General features: G+C 43.3%; 1 protein-coding gene across 1 annotated transcript in view; it reads left to right on the plus strand.

Annotated features, from left to right (window-relative positions):
* The window catches only part of dph1 (diphthamide biosynthesis 1), a 49866-nt gene that overhangs the window by 21622 nt on the left and 10543 nt on the right, over positions 1–17701 (plus strand). Inside the window, exons 4-8 of the mRNA XM_053423571.1 lie at positions 6470–6591; positions 9573–9727; positions 11415–11536; positions 15140–15208; positions 15879–16035. Coding sequence (XP_053279546.1) covers positions 6470–6591; positions 9573–9727; positions 11415–11536; positions 15140–15208; positions 15879–16035 — 625 coding nt within the window. The remainder of the gene's footprint in view (positions 1–6469; positions 6592–9572; positions 9728–11414; positions 11537–15139; positions 15209–15878; positions 16036–17701) is intronic.

Consider the following 17701-nt stretch of genomic DNA (forward strand, 5'->3'; position numbering starts at 1 on the left):
GTTATGTATTTGTATGGGTTTGTTTTTTTAAATCAGTGGGATTACGCCAAAACTGATCCAATTTCAACGGAATATTGTTGTAAGGTGGGACAGGACACAAGGAAGGAAGGGTTAAATGAAAAAAATAGGAAACTTCATTGCACAATGATTCCTTTTAAATATGCGTATAAAAACATGCAGAACACACAGTAACCCTATAGTCAGGTTGTTGTGGTTGTCTTACTACCAGCAATAATGTTTTATTCTTCTTCCTTACATAAATCAATATATTTCAAAACATGCTAAGCCCCCTCTGGGTTTAATTCCGTTATTCATTTCATTCCTTGAATTTTTTTTTTTTGTTGCAGCACCATGATGAAAGGCCATCTATCTTACTCTTGTGCTCTCACGGCTGTCAGATGTTCTGGCTTCCGGAATTGCGCTCACATATTACAGTCCACCATCAACAACTGCTGTCAAATAAAGCTTTGACAAAAGGAAGCACTAGTGTCACCTCCACTGCTTCACACCACGCTGTGCCGAAGAGGGAAAGACAAACAGATGAGATCCTCACTGAAGTCGCACTGTGTATAAATAGTATAACAGGTTAATGTAGTAGAAGCACTTGACATCATTACAAATCCCTTTTTAGCTATGGCAACAACAGTTTTTCATATCTGAACTAAGGCACCTGGTTTTGTGACCCAGCTTTTTAGCATTTTAAAGGTTCAGAGTGTACGATTTAGGTGAAAGGGATCTATTGGCAGAACTTTTATAGAATATAATAATCCTTTTTATGTTTTAACAAGTGTCTAAATTGTACAAATTGTTGTTTTCTTTACCCTAAAATGGGCCATTTGTATTTAAATACTTTACAAAGGGAGCGGATCCTCTCTACGGATGCCGCCATGTTTTTTACAGTCGTCCAAACTGGACAAACTAAAGTGCTTTTGAGTTTTTATGACAACTGAAGGCTGCCACAGGTTCTCTTCCATGTTTGGAAGGGGAGGGTGAGGCGAGGGGTGTTCAGCTGCAACATTCCACTTCACCACTAGTTGTCACTAAACAGCAGTTGACAAAAAAATTATGGAAGAATTGCTCATTTGGAACCTACTTCTGAGTTGGGTTAGTCCAACCCATTGCTTGAAGGAAGCAAAGTGACAGTGTGGTTTAAGACAAAAAGAGAGCAACTAATTAACAAACACTCAAAAACTCAGCTGTGGAAAGTGACTTAATTTAACTTGCACAGACCATGTTGTAGTTCTCAGATAAAGTTAGACAAGGATAGAAATATTTTTTAATACAAGGATATATTCCGTCGTGCACTGATCTCTCCTTATAATCCTGCTGTTGTGCACTGTGCTTTCATTATTTAGATTTTTGTCTCTTTTCTCCAATCTTTTTCCGTCTGTAAATGGCAGACATGATTTCCCTCTGAGGAGGGTTTAGCAGTGAGATCAAGGCCTCCACTAAAATGGCCCTTTCTCAAAGTCCTGAGAAGCAGAAGTCGTGCTGATTTGTCCATTAAAATAGTCCTTGATGTGAGAAAACGTAGGTTAAAATGAACGGCTTTTTAAATTTCCTTCCTGCGATAACAGCTGGTGGTGCTTTGAGAAAAAGCTACCACGAGAACCGGGATGAAAGATAAACAGGTCGCGTTGGAATATGACAGTTGTGAAGCTTCTTCATTTATCAAAACTGTTTTCCCTGTGTTGTAGTTGGTAGATATATCTGAAGGGCTTGTGAGTATTGCGCAAGTATAGCAACCCTCAGGCTTATCATACAAATCCTGTGTTGTCTTGTATCGCCATTACTTTTACCTGTAGTCTTTGTCATTGTTTAACCTTCAAAATGTCCCAATAGCATGGCAACTTATTAACGGGTTTTTCTGTCCAGTGTGAAAGGGGCCATTTCGTTAGTCATTGAATTAGATTCCATACAAAGTGCAATTTAATGTGTATTAATAAATCTTAGTGTAGACACCACAATAACTTAATAGGTTGGCCTGACATGTCAAGTAACACATGGTCACAGAGTCAATCACAACATGCACTCAGTAGAAGGCAGTGAATAGGTTCAAAAACTTGAAAAATCAACATAGTCGCAATTCTGCTTTGCAATTTAAGAGTCACTAATCCATTTACACGTGTTTGTGCGAGTATGAGAGAAAACTCCGGACCCCTTGAGGAAACCCACACACCCCCGCTAGAACGTTAATTTAGAAAGAGCTTTTGCTGAAGATTAAAACCAGACGGAGAACTGTGATAACTACCAAGCTATTATGCTACTAAAGCAGCACCAATGTGGTGGGCCTTCCCTGTCGCAAGCTTCACATATATGTTTGTTTTAATGACTTTAATTAGAAGGCAGTTGTGCTTTAGTATAATGGAAATCACCGTTAAACGCACTCTGCTGTTGACCGTTGACCTCCAAGGATGCAAAAGTTTGAGAATTTTGTCGAACCCATTTTGCACTTGAGTGGCAAAGTTAACGCTGAACAAATTAAATCACATCTGTAGGGAAATAATGAAGCATGCAAATTTGCAAATTGGATTAGCCCACCTGACGACGTAATGCGACTTTGAAAAAAGCCGCTGTTGCTGTTTGTTTGTTTTTTAGTTTCTTTTAATCTGACAGGCTTGTTGACCATCGCCACACACTCGCCAAGCAGACGCATAAATGAATGACAAGCAACACTAAGGCAGTTTATGAGAAGTTGTTATTCTTCTTTAAATGGGCTTGAATGCACTCGGAACAACTTTGTGGCGAGACATCTTTAAGGCTCATAACATTTTATCTACTCCTAACAACATCTTCCAGTAGAATATGTGGGGGTTGGGAAGTTGAGCAGCAATGCTTTTCCACCGTTCTATATTCTTCTTCGCCCTTGAGCAAGGCACTTAACCTCCTGCATTCGAGAAAGTGAGTCTGAATACAACATCCATTTTAGTGCCAAGATTACATATCTTTTTTTTTTAGAGTTGGACTGTTGTTTGTGTGTTTAAGATAATTTAAGTATTTAGTTTTTTCCAGCATATGTCTGTTTTTTTTAATAATGTAATGTTGCAGCAGTTATACTCATACAATTCCCAAAAATATGACTTATGCAATGTGTTGCAGAAATACTGTTTTAAAAGAAGTATCCACTGTATTTCTTTTTATACAAACATCTATACATCATCACGTGTTTTAACATGTCTGGCTCATTCATATGGACAACACGTTTGATTTGTGTACTACTCAGTTTCCCTGCATCAAAGAAAAGCTGCAAACTTTGACAGCGCTGTCTTTGGGAATATCTGATACACAACTGTTGACGTTGACGACTGATACTATATTCAGCACCTTCTAGGTTTGTGTGAAATATATTAATGTGATGCACTGTTGCTTGAAGCTTGGTGAGTTCACGTTCCCTGAATAAATAAAGTGCGAAAACATCTTCTGTTAGCAGAAATTTCCCCATAGCCCTGTACACACACTCTACTCCTGCAGACACGCAACTGGAAATTTGCATGCGTGTAGGGAAAACAATGCAAAAAACAGTAAAATGCATAATCTCACCTCACTGCTCAGCCCCAAAATACTACAGCGTACTGAAAAAAAAAAGCCCCAGTTTGATGCATTTCAAATTGTAACGCTTTCTCAAGCCGATGGGCCCAGAAGATAAAATTACCTGCAACTCCCCACATCTCAAATCTCTGCCAACCTCAAAACAAGTGTTTGTTCCAGCAGTTGGTAGAAGTTAAATTCAACCCGGTGATTTTCAACAACAAATACGAAGCGTCGCTGACAGAATGGCTTTGTGTGTCCTGATGGTTGGGTGACAGAGACTTTTTACTTCTTTGTCTGCTGCACCATCTCTGAGCTGTGAGGGCCCCGGTGCCAATGAGTCCCTCTTTCATGGCGGCATCAGAGGAAAATCCTGTCAAAGTGAGAGAAGGATCTCATCCCAGAGGAAAGGGAGCTGAAAGATTAAACCGCTTTCATGCACTCTGCCACACCAGGACAATGATGGAGCCGAGAGAGACGGTATTGATATAAAAAGAAAACAACACATCAGCTATTTAAACTGTTGATAAACAGTGAAACAATCTACCGCGACTGAATCCACAGTTGTTTGCTGCCCATACAAGCGCACTGCATAGTCTTTTTATAACAAAGATTAGGATCAGTCGGCAATTTCTCGCACATATTGAGCTGTATGCTAAAGAGCTAATTAACAAGAGCTGCTATAGAGCTCACAAGCTCCTCTGACATCTTAATTAGATCTTAATGACATTTCAGTTGGAATGGCAAAACCGAGTATCTCTGCGATGTGGCCAATCCAGCGCCAACATAGGGAAACAACTGACACCGGTGTGCAGACAGGAATGGAGGGATGGAGGAGTGGTTGAACAGAGAGAGAGAGAGAGAGAGACAGAGAGGAAGAAGAATAAATGGAGATGTTGGACATTTATGCTCTATATGTACCCAGTTGTCATATTGTGAGCCCTGTGTGTTAGAAAATGGTTTTGCTTAACACCGATACACTTTCTATTCTGTCCTTCTTCCTCCCTCTCTTCCTCTCTCTCCCACTGGTGGTGGGACTATATGTCGGGCAAGTAATTACTCCGTGTCCCGGCAGCATCACATGTCTCATATGCCCTCTTAGTCGGATTCTTAGCATTTATTACCATGACATTTCCAGTGAAGTCACTCTGGAAACAACCGGATATGCCAATGACGATGGAGAGATAATGGTATTTCTGGCAGATAGATTGCTGATTAGATACTGTCATCCTCTGTAGTGCTGTGTTTTGCGCTGTAGATGGTTCTGCGTGGTCTGCAGTGGATTGCGGTGAATAGCCTCTCTCTTTCTTTTTTCTTTTTTTTTGTGTTCTGGTGGGCTGGCCGTGTATTTTTAGCTGAAAGGTTGATGCATGTTTATGCAACTCCAAACAAAGTCAGCGAACAGCGATGAAAGAACAATGGGCTTCAGTGAATGAGAAAACAAATGCACAAGTCCACAGTCCTCTCACTACCTGTGTGATTATATCGTTTTCACCAACCCGTAATTACCTTGCTCTTCTCAGTGGCACGTGTACGGAGTGCAAACACACACAGAGGCGAAAGCAAAACGCTGACAAGAGGGAGGGTAATTGATTCAAATCTGCAGATGCAAATATTTATTTATCAGATGAGTTGATCCGTCTGTGTTTTCCTGGGCTCAGCTGGCCGGCACTGCCCTTCACTTGAGAGCAGCCATTAGAGGAGAAGAGACGGTGCCGAAAGTGAAGGAGGGAGGGAGGGAGAGAGAGAGAAGAAGAGACTGGGGGGGGGGGCACTAGGGGACAATGATGAGAAGCCCGGAGAGAGCACAAACCAGAGATTACATCAGAGAAAATGAGGGAGGAAAGGCTAAATAGAAACTTTGCTCCCCGCGAGGAGCCGAGCAAAGGGATAAACAGAGCGAGTGAATGTGGGTTGAAAGATTGTGCAGCAGGAGACACATTACTAAGAGTCTGTCGGTTGCTTCAGATGCTGTTCTGTGTGCAGCCCTGTCTGTTTATCACTTTTCCCTCTTCTCTCCCCGAGCCCTCAATCTCATCTCTATTCTCCCCAATTCTGTCTAGCCTACATCTGTCAGAGTACAGCCGCAAATACCTTGGCAACTTCCCCCATTTACAGCCACCCCCTCATCGACCCATCTTTCTTCCTCCAGCTTCTGTTCATTTGCTCCTCCCGCTTGTTACTCTCTGCCTTTTATTCATTTTATTTAGCCTTTATGGGTTTACGTAGCATTTTATCTGCCCATAAAGGGTGATAAAAGCAAAGGCTTGTTTTTTCTGTAGTGCAATCAGCAATTTGCTCTAACAGGTCTGGGTCCACAGATGCCCGTGTAAATTGGTAGTTTTCCTCTCAAGAAGGCCATGAATATATTTTTTTCTCTTACAGCCACAAAGTGGAACATAAGGCCCACACGGTCTCTGCTATGCTCTCGCAACCTACTTGTGGCACAAAGCATCTAGTCTGCATGGGTGGTTCTCTGGCTGCAAGTACTAACTGCTGCTCGGGTTGTGCAGGCAGATGTGCTGCGAATCCGGGGCGGAGATAGACAGCGAGGCCCCTTCAAACTCCAATCAGTTGATGTGTACCAGTCCGAGCCCTCCTCTCTAGTTTCTCCGTCTGTTAGAGGAGCTTCCCCTCTGTGGTCAGGCCGACTGGTGACCTATAAGCCCTCGTCTGGCAGGGCGGTAACTACCAGGCAGCTCTTGCCGCGCTTGACTCAGTGGCTGCCGAGAAAGAAAAGCATCGTCTCACCCGGCAAGGCTGTGAGTCAGTCATTGACTAACAATGCGGTCAGATACTACATAGTTTAGTCCATTTGTAACAAGCGGTTAGGAATTGATCTCGTCCAGCTCTCTCATATTGTGCGTATTGATCACTGTACTAACGAACAACAGGATATGCATGTGGTCCGTGACTGACCTCGTTCTCTGTGCCATGCCAGGTTCACGGAGGCGGACACCATCGTGATGGGGGACGTGACATACGGGGCCTGCTGCGTGGACGACTTCACCGCCCGAGCCCTGGGAGCCGACTTCATGGTGCACTATGGACACAGTTGTCTCAGTGAGTCCCTCTAACGAGTCTGTGAGCATGTTTGTCTCTCCGTCACTCTGCACGCAGATTGTGCCGCGCTGAGGAATTTTAACAAGCATCAAGGACTCCCACCCACTGAGAGGCAGGCTGCATGAAGAAGAAGTCGGACAGACGGGCTGCCTTGAACACAGACAGACGCAGAGATGGAGCTATTGATCAACGGAAAGCAGAACTAGTTAGTGCTGCCTGCCCAGCTCTAGCATGGAAGGCATAGCAGACCTTTGGAGCCTGGACAACACATTTACCCAGCAGATCAATGGGGAACATGCATTAGAGCAGTCCTTTGAAAACCTTGAGTAGCTCTTGAGGACCTTCACCCTCGCCCCCGCTGTCTGTCTCTGTCCGAACGCGGGAGGAAATGCTAAATCAATAGTTTTGATATAGCCCTGCCAGAACAACCTCACCCCTCCTAAATACCAGGAATGACCAACAGAATTTTAATACACTGAAAAGCTCTCCCTGACTTTGTTTGGTGTGCACACTCGTTGTTTGATATTCCTCGAGCGCCGGCGAGGACGTTTGGAAAGAGATGAGATGTGAATCCTGCGTAAGAGCTGAGGAATCAAATAAAGGCAAAGAAATAGGCACCAAAGTAAAATGACATGTTAATTGATGGAATTTTCCTACAAGAACTGCAGATTGTCTAGTGTGTATGTATGTGTGTGTGTATCTACGTGTTTCTAACCTTCATCCCTCTATCATGTGGACACCATCTGAACTGTGTCCCAAGATGTCAGCCACCTGTGGGAGATTAAAGACACTGTGTCGTGGCTGACTCATAGAGAAGCCGCCTCTCCCGCTCTCTTTTATTTCCCTTTCATTTCCCCTGTGGTATCACCTTTTGAATATTGGTGTCACCTCGTCTTTTGTCTTCATAAAAGCAACACGGCAATAACAGTGTCGTCATAAAACCAGGTTTTATATTTATAGCAACACTGGGAATTGATTCAACCAGATTGGCCCTTGTCTATCATTACGATTTAGTCTGGACAAAAAAAGAAAAGACCAAGATAAAAAGTGACACGGGTGAGATTGAGTAGGCGAGAGAGAGGAATAAACCCAAAATAAAATCTGTGTTTATTTGCCATTTATTTAATTGGAATCATTTAGTGAAATGGAAAAAGCGCGGGGGGGTAAAACCAATAAATAAGACTGGCAAGACGTTGCTCAGATAAAGCCAGGCCAGCTGTCGCAGCTTTAAGTATTACGACACCATCTTCCCCATCACAAACAGATCCGCAGTATTTTGGTGGCATGATTCATTCAATAGGAGCTTCATGAAACACAACACACCAAAGGGCCAGTTAACATTCATATATTTCCAATACTTCATATTTATGCTATTCTACTACACACATTGATTCTGTAGCTTCATTAAAGCCGTTAAATTCAGCGCTAATTCACTGCAGCAAAATTTGCAGCTGAGTGAAATAAAAGTTGGATTCTGGTTGAACTAACTGCCAGACATATTATTATTATTATAATATAGATGAGCGCAAGCACAATATAGAGTGGACACAGATTGTAAGCTATCGATTTGTAAACCGGCCAGACCACCATTAGGTCCAACCTTCTCTTAGTCCCACCTATTATGACCGCGGCTGCAAATTTGTTTGCGTGGACACTTACAAGCAGCTGCACTGAGTGACATTATCGCTATAACGCACAAATGAATAAAACCCATTGATGGCGAAAGCGAGTCCGGTCCATCCCATTGACTGTGTCTCTAATTGCAGCGTCTAAATGCTCTCAGGCTGCCATGCTAATGTGAGCACGGATCGATGTCACTCTCCTTTGCCCTTTCACGTTCTCGAGTGCCTATAAACACACAACAGACAGCTGTTAGTCTTAGTTTTTTTTTTTAACTCAACCCTCTCAACCCCTTTTAGCCTCATGATATATTTAACTCCTTGGTTTCTCACTCGTCATGTGGCTCGTGGCTCGCGGCGGGCTCACCTTTTTAAGCACCTATCCATCCCCATCCCTTCCCTCTCTGCTGAGATGTGAGCCCATTCATCACGTCTGTAGCCTGTTAATTGACAACCCACCCCCAACCCTCAAATACACACACACACACTATCCCATTTCCTTTTCCACTCCTCTCCTCCTTGCCCAATCTTTTGGATTTTATACAGTACATTATCAAATCACCTACCCCCTGCCATAAATTGAATTTCAATGTTTTTCAGTTTACTTTCAGAGGGATTTCCTATTTCTCACATTCTTCAATTCTGTTTCCATCCCATCTGCCATCCCTTCTTTGTAAACATATGTATCTCACAGCTCTTCAGTCTCTCCCGGTCTCCTCCTCACCATTCACCCCTCCATTTTCTAGCCTCTCATCATGCTTTGCTATCTCCTATCGCTCTCTCCCTCAGCGTTGCTGTAATCTAGGCCATCAAGTGAGCTGCATGTGCTTATAAAACATTTGCATCGTAGTGGGCCATTTGCGTAATTACAACCCAAAAAATATTCCCCTTGCTCCTGATTTGCAAATTAAATGTAACACCAGAGGAAGAATAATTATGATTATCAATTCTTCGTCCTCATCATGCCGCTCTCCCCCTCGTTTCTTGGACTCTCACCCACTTTCTCAGCATCTATATCAGTGCTTCTCTCTCTCTCTCTCCTTGGCACTTGTGCGAGTCGTAAATGGCTTGTGAAATTAATGGCATTAATAGTAATCGCATGTGTCCTTCTCCTTCCCTAAATAATTGAGGTCTTCGCATGAGTTCCTGTGTGTGTCTGCTGGAGACTCACACAGAACAGGGTTTTCAGTTATAGCGCACGTGTGCCTCCTGCATGCTACACACGCGCTCCGCGGTCCCATATAGATGTTCCGCACGTTAATGTTTGAGGCGCCATAAATAGTGTACATACCACAGGCTTACCTGACATAACAGAGTGAATAATTCATCCCTTTTTTTCTTTTGTCTCTGTTTTCCCTGCAGTCCCCATAGACTCCACGGCAGGTATCAAGATGCTGTACGTGTTTGTGGACATCCAGATGGACAACGCTCACTTCCTGGACACGGTCAAGTTCAACTTCACTCCCGGACAATCCCTGGCACTCGTTAGCACTATTCAGTTTGTGGCAGCACTGCAGGTGATTGAACACCAGGGACCATATATGGCTGTATGTGGTGTGCATGAGTCCATTTTTGTGCAGAGAAAGCTGAGGCCGAGTTGGACTGTGTCTGTAGTCGAGTATTTTGTGTAGAGAACAGTATGGGATCACAAGCCCGCACACACACACACACACACACATGCATACATACATACATACATTCTTGTTCTTCTGCGTTTTTGTACAGTGAACTTTCCCGAGTTCGTGGCTTTCATGAACAAGCTCACACACCACACTTAAGATCAGTTCAAGAGTGGGTTTTAGAAATCCAGCAGCAGTTATTTTAGATCTGAAAGGTGGAATGACCTTGGAAGGCCTCTCGGTTCAGCGTCGTGCTCAGCTGCTCTTTACATAAGCAGCAGCAGCAGCAGCAGCAGCAGCTATAGCAGAACACACGTTTTCTTCTATACTGCCTTCTGCAGCTCTCGCTTGCTGTGTTGCACCAACACCACTGTGGGCCTTCACTCATGTAACCACTGTTTATTTTAAAACCACGCTCTGCTTGTGTGGGGCATAATTTATGCTGTGGTGTTTGAGGGTATTCATCCATCCATGTATATGTATATGTGTTTGTAGTCGTGCGCTTTATGTTCTGTATGTGTGCCTCCGTCTCCACCTCGTGTCCTGGCTGTGTGGGCTTGTTGAGGTTGTGCAGTATGGGCAAGAGGAGCTGGGAGATCATCTGTATTCCCTGTTGACCACCTTAAATTAGATTTAAACCGTTCAATTTATTCTTCCACCGCCGAACGCAGCAATTTTTTTTGTTCTTCTTGATAGAACCGTTTTCTCATCTTGACACCTTGCAGTGAGAATTATGAAGAGGTCAATTTTAGAGCTCTCTTTTCAGAAATTATTTATTTCCCTAATGATTTTGAATCCTAAAAGGGAGTTATGTAGGTTCTTTATTAGTACGTTATGCATGTTGCTGGATAGTGAATGAAGTCCCTGAGAGAGTTAATGACCCCTTCAGGGTCACTGTTGGGCCACACTCTACCGTCATCCTTTCTGCCTTTTCTATTTCTTTAATTGGCCTCTCTTCAGTTTTTATCTTTTTAACTACTTATCCCATATATAATGTCTTGATTGCATCAATTTTATTTTCCTCTGTTTCTTCTCTTAGTTGTTCTTTAGTCTTTACAACAAAAGGAGAACAATGATTAGTCCAAGACACTGAGTTATGATGAATATGAAACAGGCTGAGATTGCCCATATTTAAAGTCTTTTGCTGGCCTTTATCATCGACCATTTAAAGATGGACATCATGACTGCTCCTAAAACCTGAAGCCAACTCATCTTCATCAACCCCTAGGTGGCTGGCTGCAGTATAGGTCATTAACACTATCTCCTCCATGTCAGTGGATGTGACATGGACCAAAAAGTACATCAAATGTTTCTCAAAGTTGGTTTCTGCCATTTTAGGTGGTTCTTAATACTGTGATTGGGTTAGTTGGGTTCACTGTCCAGTAGGTTTTGATTTAATATATATAAAATTCCTGATTGACAGCTGAGACTGGCTTCAACATCTAAATCTATAGGGATACTTACAGACAGTCGCTTACAGCAATGCCAACTGAGGGCGACTTGAAAACAAGTTTAAAGTTGAGACACTCAAAACCTATGACTCTCTAACTTTCTTTCTCTCTCTCTCCCCTCCTCCATGTTACAGGCTGTGAGTGCGGTGCTGAAGTCAGAGTATGACATCCTGGTCCCACAATGTCGACCCCTTTCACCAGGAGAAATCTTGGGCTGCACCTCCCCTCGCTTGGACAGTCACGTCAACGCCATAATGTAAGAAGTCTCCTTCCTCCTGTCTTCCTCAACACAGTTTCAACCCAGGCCCTGTCGTTTCTTCCTGTTCGTTAGTGGAGATATCCAGATATACAAAGACAGCCAGCCTTGACTCATCCAGTCACAGCCCCCTCCCACTGCGGGCTACAGTAATTACCCCTGCCATTACCATACCCACCCATGTGACACGTGGAATAATCAGTATGACATCACACCAGTCACACCAGACATAGCTAACAGTGACAACTAGTCATGTCTCTGTGCTTCCGATCAGGCTTCTGTTACATCCAGCCAGAAACAGCCAGATGCTGATCTACGATGGCAAGGCTAAAAATACCCTCACACTGTGGGAAGCATTGAATTGTAAAAAGCCAGACGGCCGCAGTCACTTCTGGTTGTTTCAAAGCTTCCACAATACATCCACATGCTTTCCAATTTCCCAGGTTTTAACAAAGTATCGCACCTACCGTTGAAATCAATAAACGCCTCTAATTTAGTTTCTGCTTGTCTGATCGTCTGTGAATTTCCCCCTTAATTTCCCATAATTTGGGGGAAAAGTTGTTTAGAGTCTTCAGTTTCTTATTCTGAACATAAACACGGTGTCAAAGTGATGATCATCCGACTGTGCTGCAGGGAGGAGTCCGCTCCAGCAATGTAACAGGTCCAGGCACCAATCAACCTTCATGCAGCTCCACGGTATCTTGTGCTTCATTGGGCTCTGCGAGTCGAAGGAGTTCCCCGAGAATAATTAGTTCAATTATATCTGGGTGCTTCAACCTGAGAGTCTGATCCGCACACATCTGCCATATGATTAAAACCATCCGGTGCATGACATTAAAAAACCTCTGCTGCATGCATGATCCGGGCCCTATGGGAGACACAGGTAATGTGCCTGTGTCTTTTGCTCATGTGAAGGAAGTAAAAAGGGGTTAGGCTACACATCACCTAGTAATTGAATGTGCGTTGTCTTTGATGTGCGAGTCGGAGTGTGTAGGGGTGCGATGGGAGAGAAAATCGATTCGCCTGCCCGAGAGTCGGCACGCTGCTCTCTCTCCCCCTGTCCTCCTTTCCTCCCTCCCTCCCTCCCTCTCTCTGATGTGTCTTCACACACATATTCAGCGCTCTTATATTTGTGCACTTTACCTTAATTAATTAATTATCCTCTATCTCCAACAAAGGCTGCACATAACAAGCTCTTTTTAGGAGTGCAGGGTTTTGTTCATCACCTTTTAAAACGACACTAAATTAATTTTCAACAGTGGGTTATCTTAACCTTAATTAGCAATTAGTCAGTCCTCCAAAAATGTTATATATGCATTTTTACCCAAGCTTTGAACTACTTGAGCATTATGGAGAATGAGCAGGGGTCCATTAGTCTTTGAGGTTTGTCTGCAAGCTTCAGAAAAGGGCCCAAGTCTCTCCCATTTTATAATGAAGAAGTATTTTAGTTAGAAGTAGGATGTGTTCTTAAAAGCTCATAGGTTCACTGAAAAGAGTTATAAGAAATGATCTGGGGACCATTTCTAACTGCTGCCTCTTGTCCTGCTCTCCCTCATCATAGAACATTATGAAGATGAAAATGTGATGATTGAGTGTTTCGGAACTCAAAGACATTTACCATTATAGCGACAGCGCTTTTTACACTGAACAATAGAATATGGATGGGAGGACTGTGATCGCAGAGGGAGCTGCAGTGGAGCGCGCCTCTTGAAGCTGCAGAGAGCGGAGGACAGCTGTGGCTGAAGTGCAGTATTGTTGGGAGCGTCATTGTGTGAGGGCCTTGGATGTTGCTAAGCAAAGAGAAGCTCCGCTCAAGGTCATTATGTGTTTTTGTTCAGTGTTTCTTCCTGTACACACGACCACTGGAAGAAATATAGGTGAGGGCAAGTAGCCACAAATACACAGAAAAATACTTTCACAGCCAAATAAGTTCTGGAATAAAGATCAGTGCCTCTGTTTCTTAGATCAAAAAATGAATATTAGACAAGAGCTCAGAATTTCAGCTCCTCTTTCCTGGTGTTTACCAGAAATGATTAACAACGTATTTGTGAAATACTATATATAATACTCATTGCCACTAGATGTCACTAGCAACAAAACGAGTGCTTCATCAGCCACTCTTACCTCATCCACGTGTTGTCACTAAGATGTTATGAAGCCCAGTATCAGCGGCTCCTAAATGCACAACCAGAAGAATAGCTCAAGAAGGTTAATTCAATAGGAGAGCCAACAAGTAAAAATACATCTCGCTTTAGTACAGACTGTTAAAATGGAATTGTTGCCTCTCATGCATGGTTTGTGCTCCCGCCAGTGTCACAGCCTCCATATCAGACGCTTTGGTTAGTAAATGTGTTTAAGTTAATGAGGGCTGCCTTCACTCTTGCAGGAACAGACTGGCTACCCAAGCCATACCAGCTGGATTTGTTGTGTCATGGCTCGGGCTTGCACGGCTGTTCCTGGGACAGGCTCACTTATTGATGATGTAACTCATGTTGGAAATAACACAGAAGAAACGGAAACATTTTGTCGGCCAATTTACAGAGGAAAGCATCCAAACCTATCTGCAGGATTTCAATCATGACCCGAAACCCTATAAAGGACTTCATCAGGGGCGAAATAAGTGGGAGGGAAGTCAATAACTGGACCTTGACCTAACAAAGCAGCACCTCCTGTGAAGAGGAGACTGAAGAGAGAACCTTCTGAAACAAACAAGAGCTGAGAGAGGCTGCAGTAAACGGCTGGACAGGCATCGCATATGAATAATACAAGAGTTTGTTGATGCTAGTGGCTCGTAAAGGCCTGATGCACTTAATCTAAATGTTATTCAGTTTGAGTTGCATTACTTTTTCTTGCAGAAAACCAAAGTAAGTCTAATGTCCTTAGTTGTTGGAAAAAAAGTAAATGTAAATATCAGGGAAAAGAAAAAGAGTTTAAGTTCTGAACTGTTGTCTCATATTCATCTTTTGGTCGTGAACCCAAATCTCAAACAGAAACACAGGAAGGACCTTGTCGATCCAGCAGCTTTGGAGGGGACCTGGGTTTCAAACCACCCACATGAGTCTGTTCTCAGCTGCTCTAAACACTGACCAATTAGTGGGTTTAATTCCATGTTCTGTCTCAGTAAACCTAATGAGACTGTGCAGTAATGAGTGGGGGTACCGACCTGAGCCCCCTCTCACTAACAGCAAGATTCCACTCAGCATCACCCTGAGAGGGGGCTTCATGTAAGAGGGCTCTGCCTGAGCTTGTGTCTGCAGGCACCAACATGCCTCGGTGTACTTATGGTTTGTGAACTCTGCCTCCGCTTTTGCTCTGGTGAATCCACCGCGCCAGACCCGGGGTTAATTGGAAGGACTCGGATTCTCTGTTAACACCAAGCTTCAGTCGTCGGGGACATATTCTTCCTGGATAGCAGAGACGGGCAGGACCCCGGTGCTCAGGCCTCCTGCCTCTACATCTCCAGGGAAATTGTCAGAATGGGAGAACAATAGGCCAGTGTTTATTATGATTGCCCTTTCAACACTGTCTACAGGGGCTTCACTTAGCGCAAAATGTTTATTTTCTTCTCCCTGAACATTGAATTGATTGGTGTTTTTTCTCTAGTTATCTGGGAGATGGAAGATTTCACCTGGAGTCGATAATGATCGCCAACCCAGATATCGCTGCCTACAGGTACTGTGAGACAAAGTGCCACCATTTGTACTCGGGTTGTTGCATTTCTCTGTAATTTATACACTGACAACATCAACACAATGTTCCACTCGCACACAATTTGGCAGCAACGGAGAGAAAGTGTTTGAAATGCAAAAGGTCAATGAACAGAAAAGTAAACAACACATTCTAAAATATGTTTGGATACCTATTGAGAGACTTCCAACAAGGTTTTCTACGTAGATAAGTGTTTTATTAGGCTACTCAAACCTTGAAAAGTCCTTTGCTGTCATAATTACCTTCTTACAGTGACAACATATAGTGAGGATAAAGCTTCTTATTTTCTATGAGGTCTCGTTTGTATGCAGAGTGAAATCGTGTTGTCCTAGACATATGCTCCAGAGCACAGATCACAGGTCTCTCTCATAAACAAGATTCTAATCTCAAGTGAGACCCTTGCACCGAAGGAAAGGAGATTAGATTCTCAAAAATACCTCCATTTTCACCAAGATACACTGACTGCTGTCATACTCGATGGTTTTTCATGATTGGATTTGTTCATCTCTTCTTGCATTTCTACCTACAAGCTAGATACTTTAACAATAGGTAGTTATGTGTATTATAAGGTTTGTCTGTTAATGTCTACGTGCACATTTCATTGAAGTCTGTGTGTATTTGTGTTGCTTTGTAGATATGACCCGTACAGTAAGGTTTTCTCCAGGGAGTACTATGACCACGAGGCCATGCGTGCCTTAAGACTGCAGGCCATCGAGAAGGCTCGTTCGGCCCAGAGATGGGGCCTGATCTTGGGCACGCTGGGCCGACAGGGCAATCCCAAAGTCCTGGAGGTGAGTGACGGCTCTATCCTTTCAACGTGTCTTCTTGTCCCGAGGTCTCTTATGCAACGGCTTGTAATATTTTTCAGATTGGTGACATGAAGTGCTAATGGGACAGGCAGTCTTCATTCCAGGAGCTTATTATTTCACATTTAGGATGATGCAGCCGAACAGCCATAGATAGTCTACCCTTCATCCCACTGTTGGCCTCGAGGTTCGCTGCTCTGGATGTCAATTTAAACTAAAATTGGCCACGTCAATGAGAAATGATCAAATATGAATATATATTTAAAAGCCACAAAAATACTTTACGCTTTCTCCTCCAAGTGAATGTGAAAGTCGTCTCTGACTCTTGGTACCCGCTCTGTACGATGTTGAAAGCGATAACACTTTGTATCCAAGGCTCTGATCAAAGTTGCTCTTTGTATGTATCAGTTGTTTACATCAGGTCAGAATCAGAAGTCATAAATTGTATGTGTGTGCACGCTCTCACACGCTTGTCCATTAGGTGTAGACTCGTAAATCTTTACAAGCCGAAGTCTGAGGGTATCAATCGATGGACCGCGAGCCCCCGTCTGGTCGCTCCCAACCCGCAGCGGCTCCTCCACTGCCTGTTCTATATTGCTCTGTTCATTCTTTCTTCTTTGTTCTATTTGCCTGTATTTGGTATTTCTGTAATTTTCGGTTTAGATTTGTTTTGCCTTTGCCTTTTTTACATGATCAAGTCTGAAATGAAAGTAAATAACCTCATGCACCTCCACTTGAACAGAAGGAAAAAAGTTTAAAATCACACCATACCTAGTTGTATCACTCCCTGCGAGCCTTATGTTGTTGTGCTCCTGTTTCTATATAACCAGTCCTCACAGAAGAAGTTAGCAGTCATGTAAACATTCCAACCAGAGAGTGAAAATGGGAAGAAAATCTGTTTACAGAAATAGACCAGCTTTCCCATAGTGATAGTGTGTTAAATAGGAAGATAGCGCCCCCCCATGCGATAAGAGCACAGTCGAAGAAATGTCTCGTGACACTCAAGGACAGTGGATACCAGAGAACACGCATTCCTTTATCTCACCAAAGGAACATTTTGTTTCTCAGCCACCTGCATTCCTGAATAAAACCTTCGCCCAAACCTCCAAGGCAGAGGAGCAGAGTGCCTTGAACTGGCATTTTCACTTACTGGATAATTAAATGAACCCCCGCGTCTGGATGCGAGGAGTCCGATGCATATTCAAATGTCAAGCAAAGCTCAGGGCTAAAAACTGGCAAGGATAACTGGCCTTATTGTTTTTTTTTCTTTCTTGTGTGTGTGGTTATAAAGGTTTACGATTGTATCCCTCGTGATCCCTGTTGTGTAAGAATAGAGTGAAAGCTCTGTGTGTATTCCTCGGCAACAATCAAAGTGTGTCCTCAGTGGATTGTGCTGGGCTTTGCTTTGTTTCCACTCCTGTGATCTTTATGGACATAGTTTCTAGGCACACCCAAGGAGTCAAGACATCAGTGGGGGTGTGTGTGTGTGTGTGGGGGTGTGTGTGTGTGTGTGTGTGTGTGTGTGTGTGTGTGTGTGTGTGTGTGTGAGTGTGTGTGACTGTGACTGTAGGACTTTCTCTTTGCTGATGATGTAGTTCTGTTGGCTTCATCAGGCTGTGACCTCCAGCTCCTTACTGTAACAATTTACTGT

This window comes from Pleuronectes platessa, chromosome 5, assembly GCF_947347685.1.
Source record: "Pleuronectes platessa chromosome 5, fPlePla1.1, whole genome shotgun sequence".
Lineage (NCBI taxonomy): Eukaryota > Metazoa > Chordata > Actinopteri > Pleuronectiformes > Pleuronectidae > Pleuronectes > Pleuronectes platessa.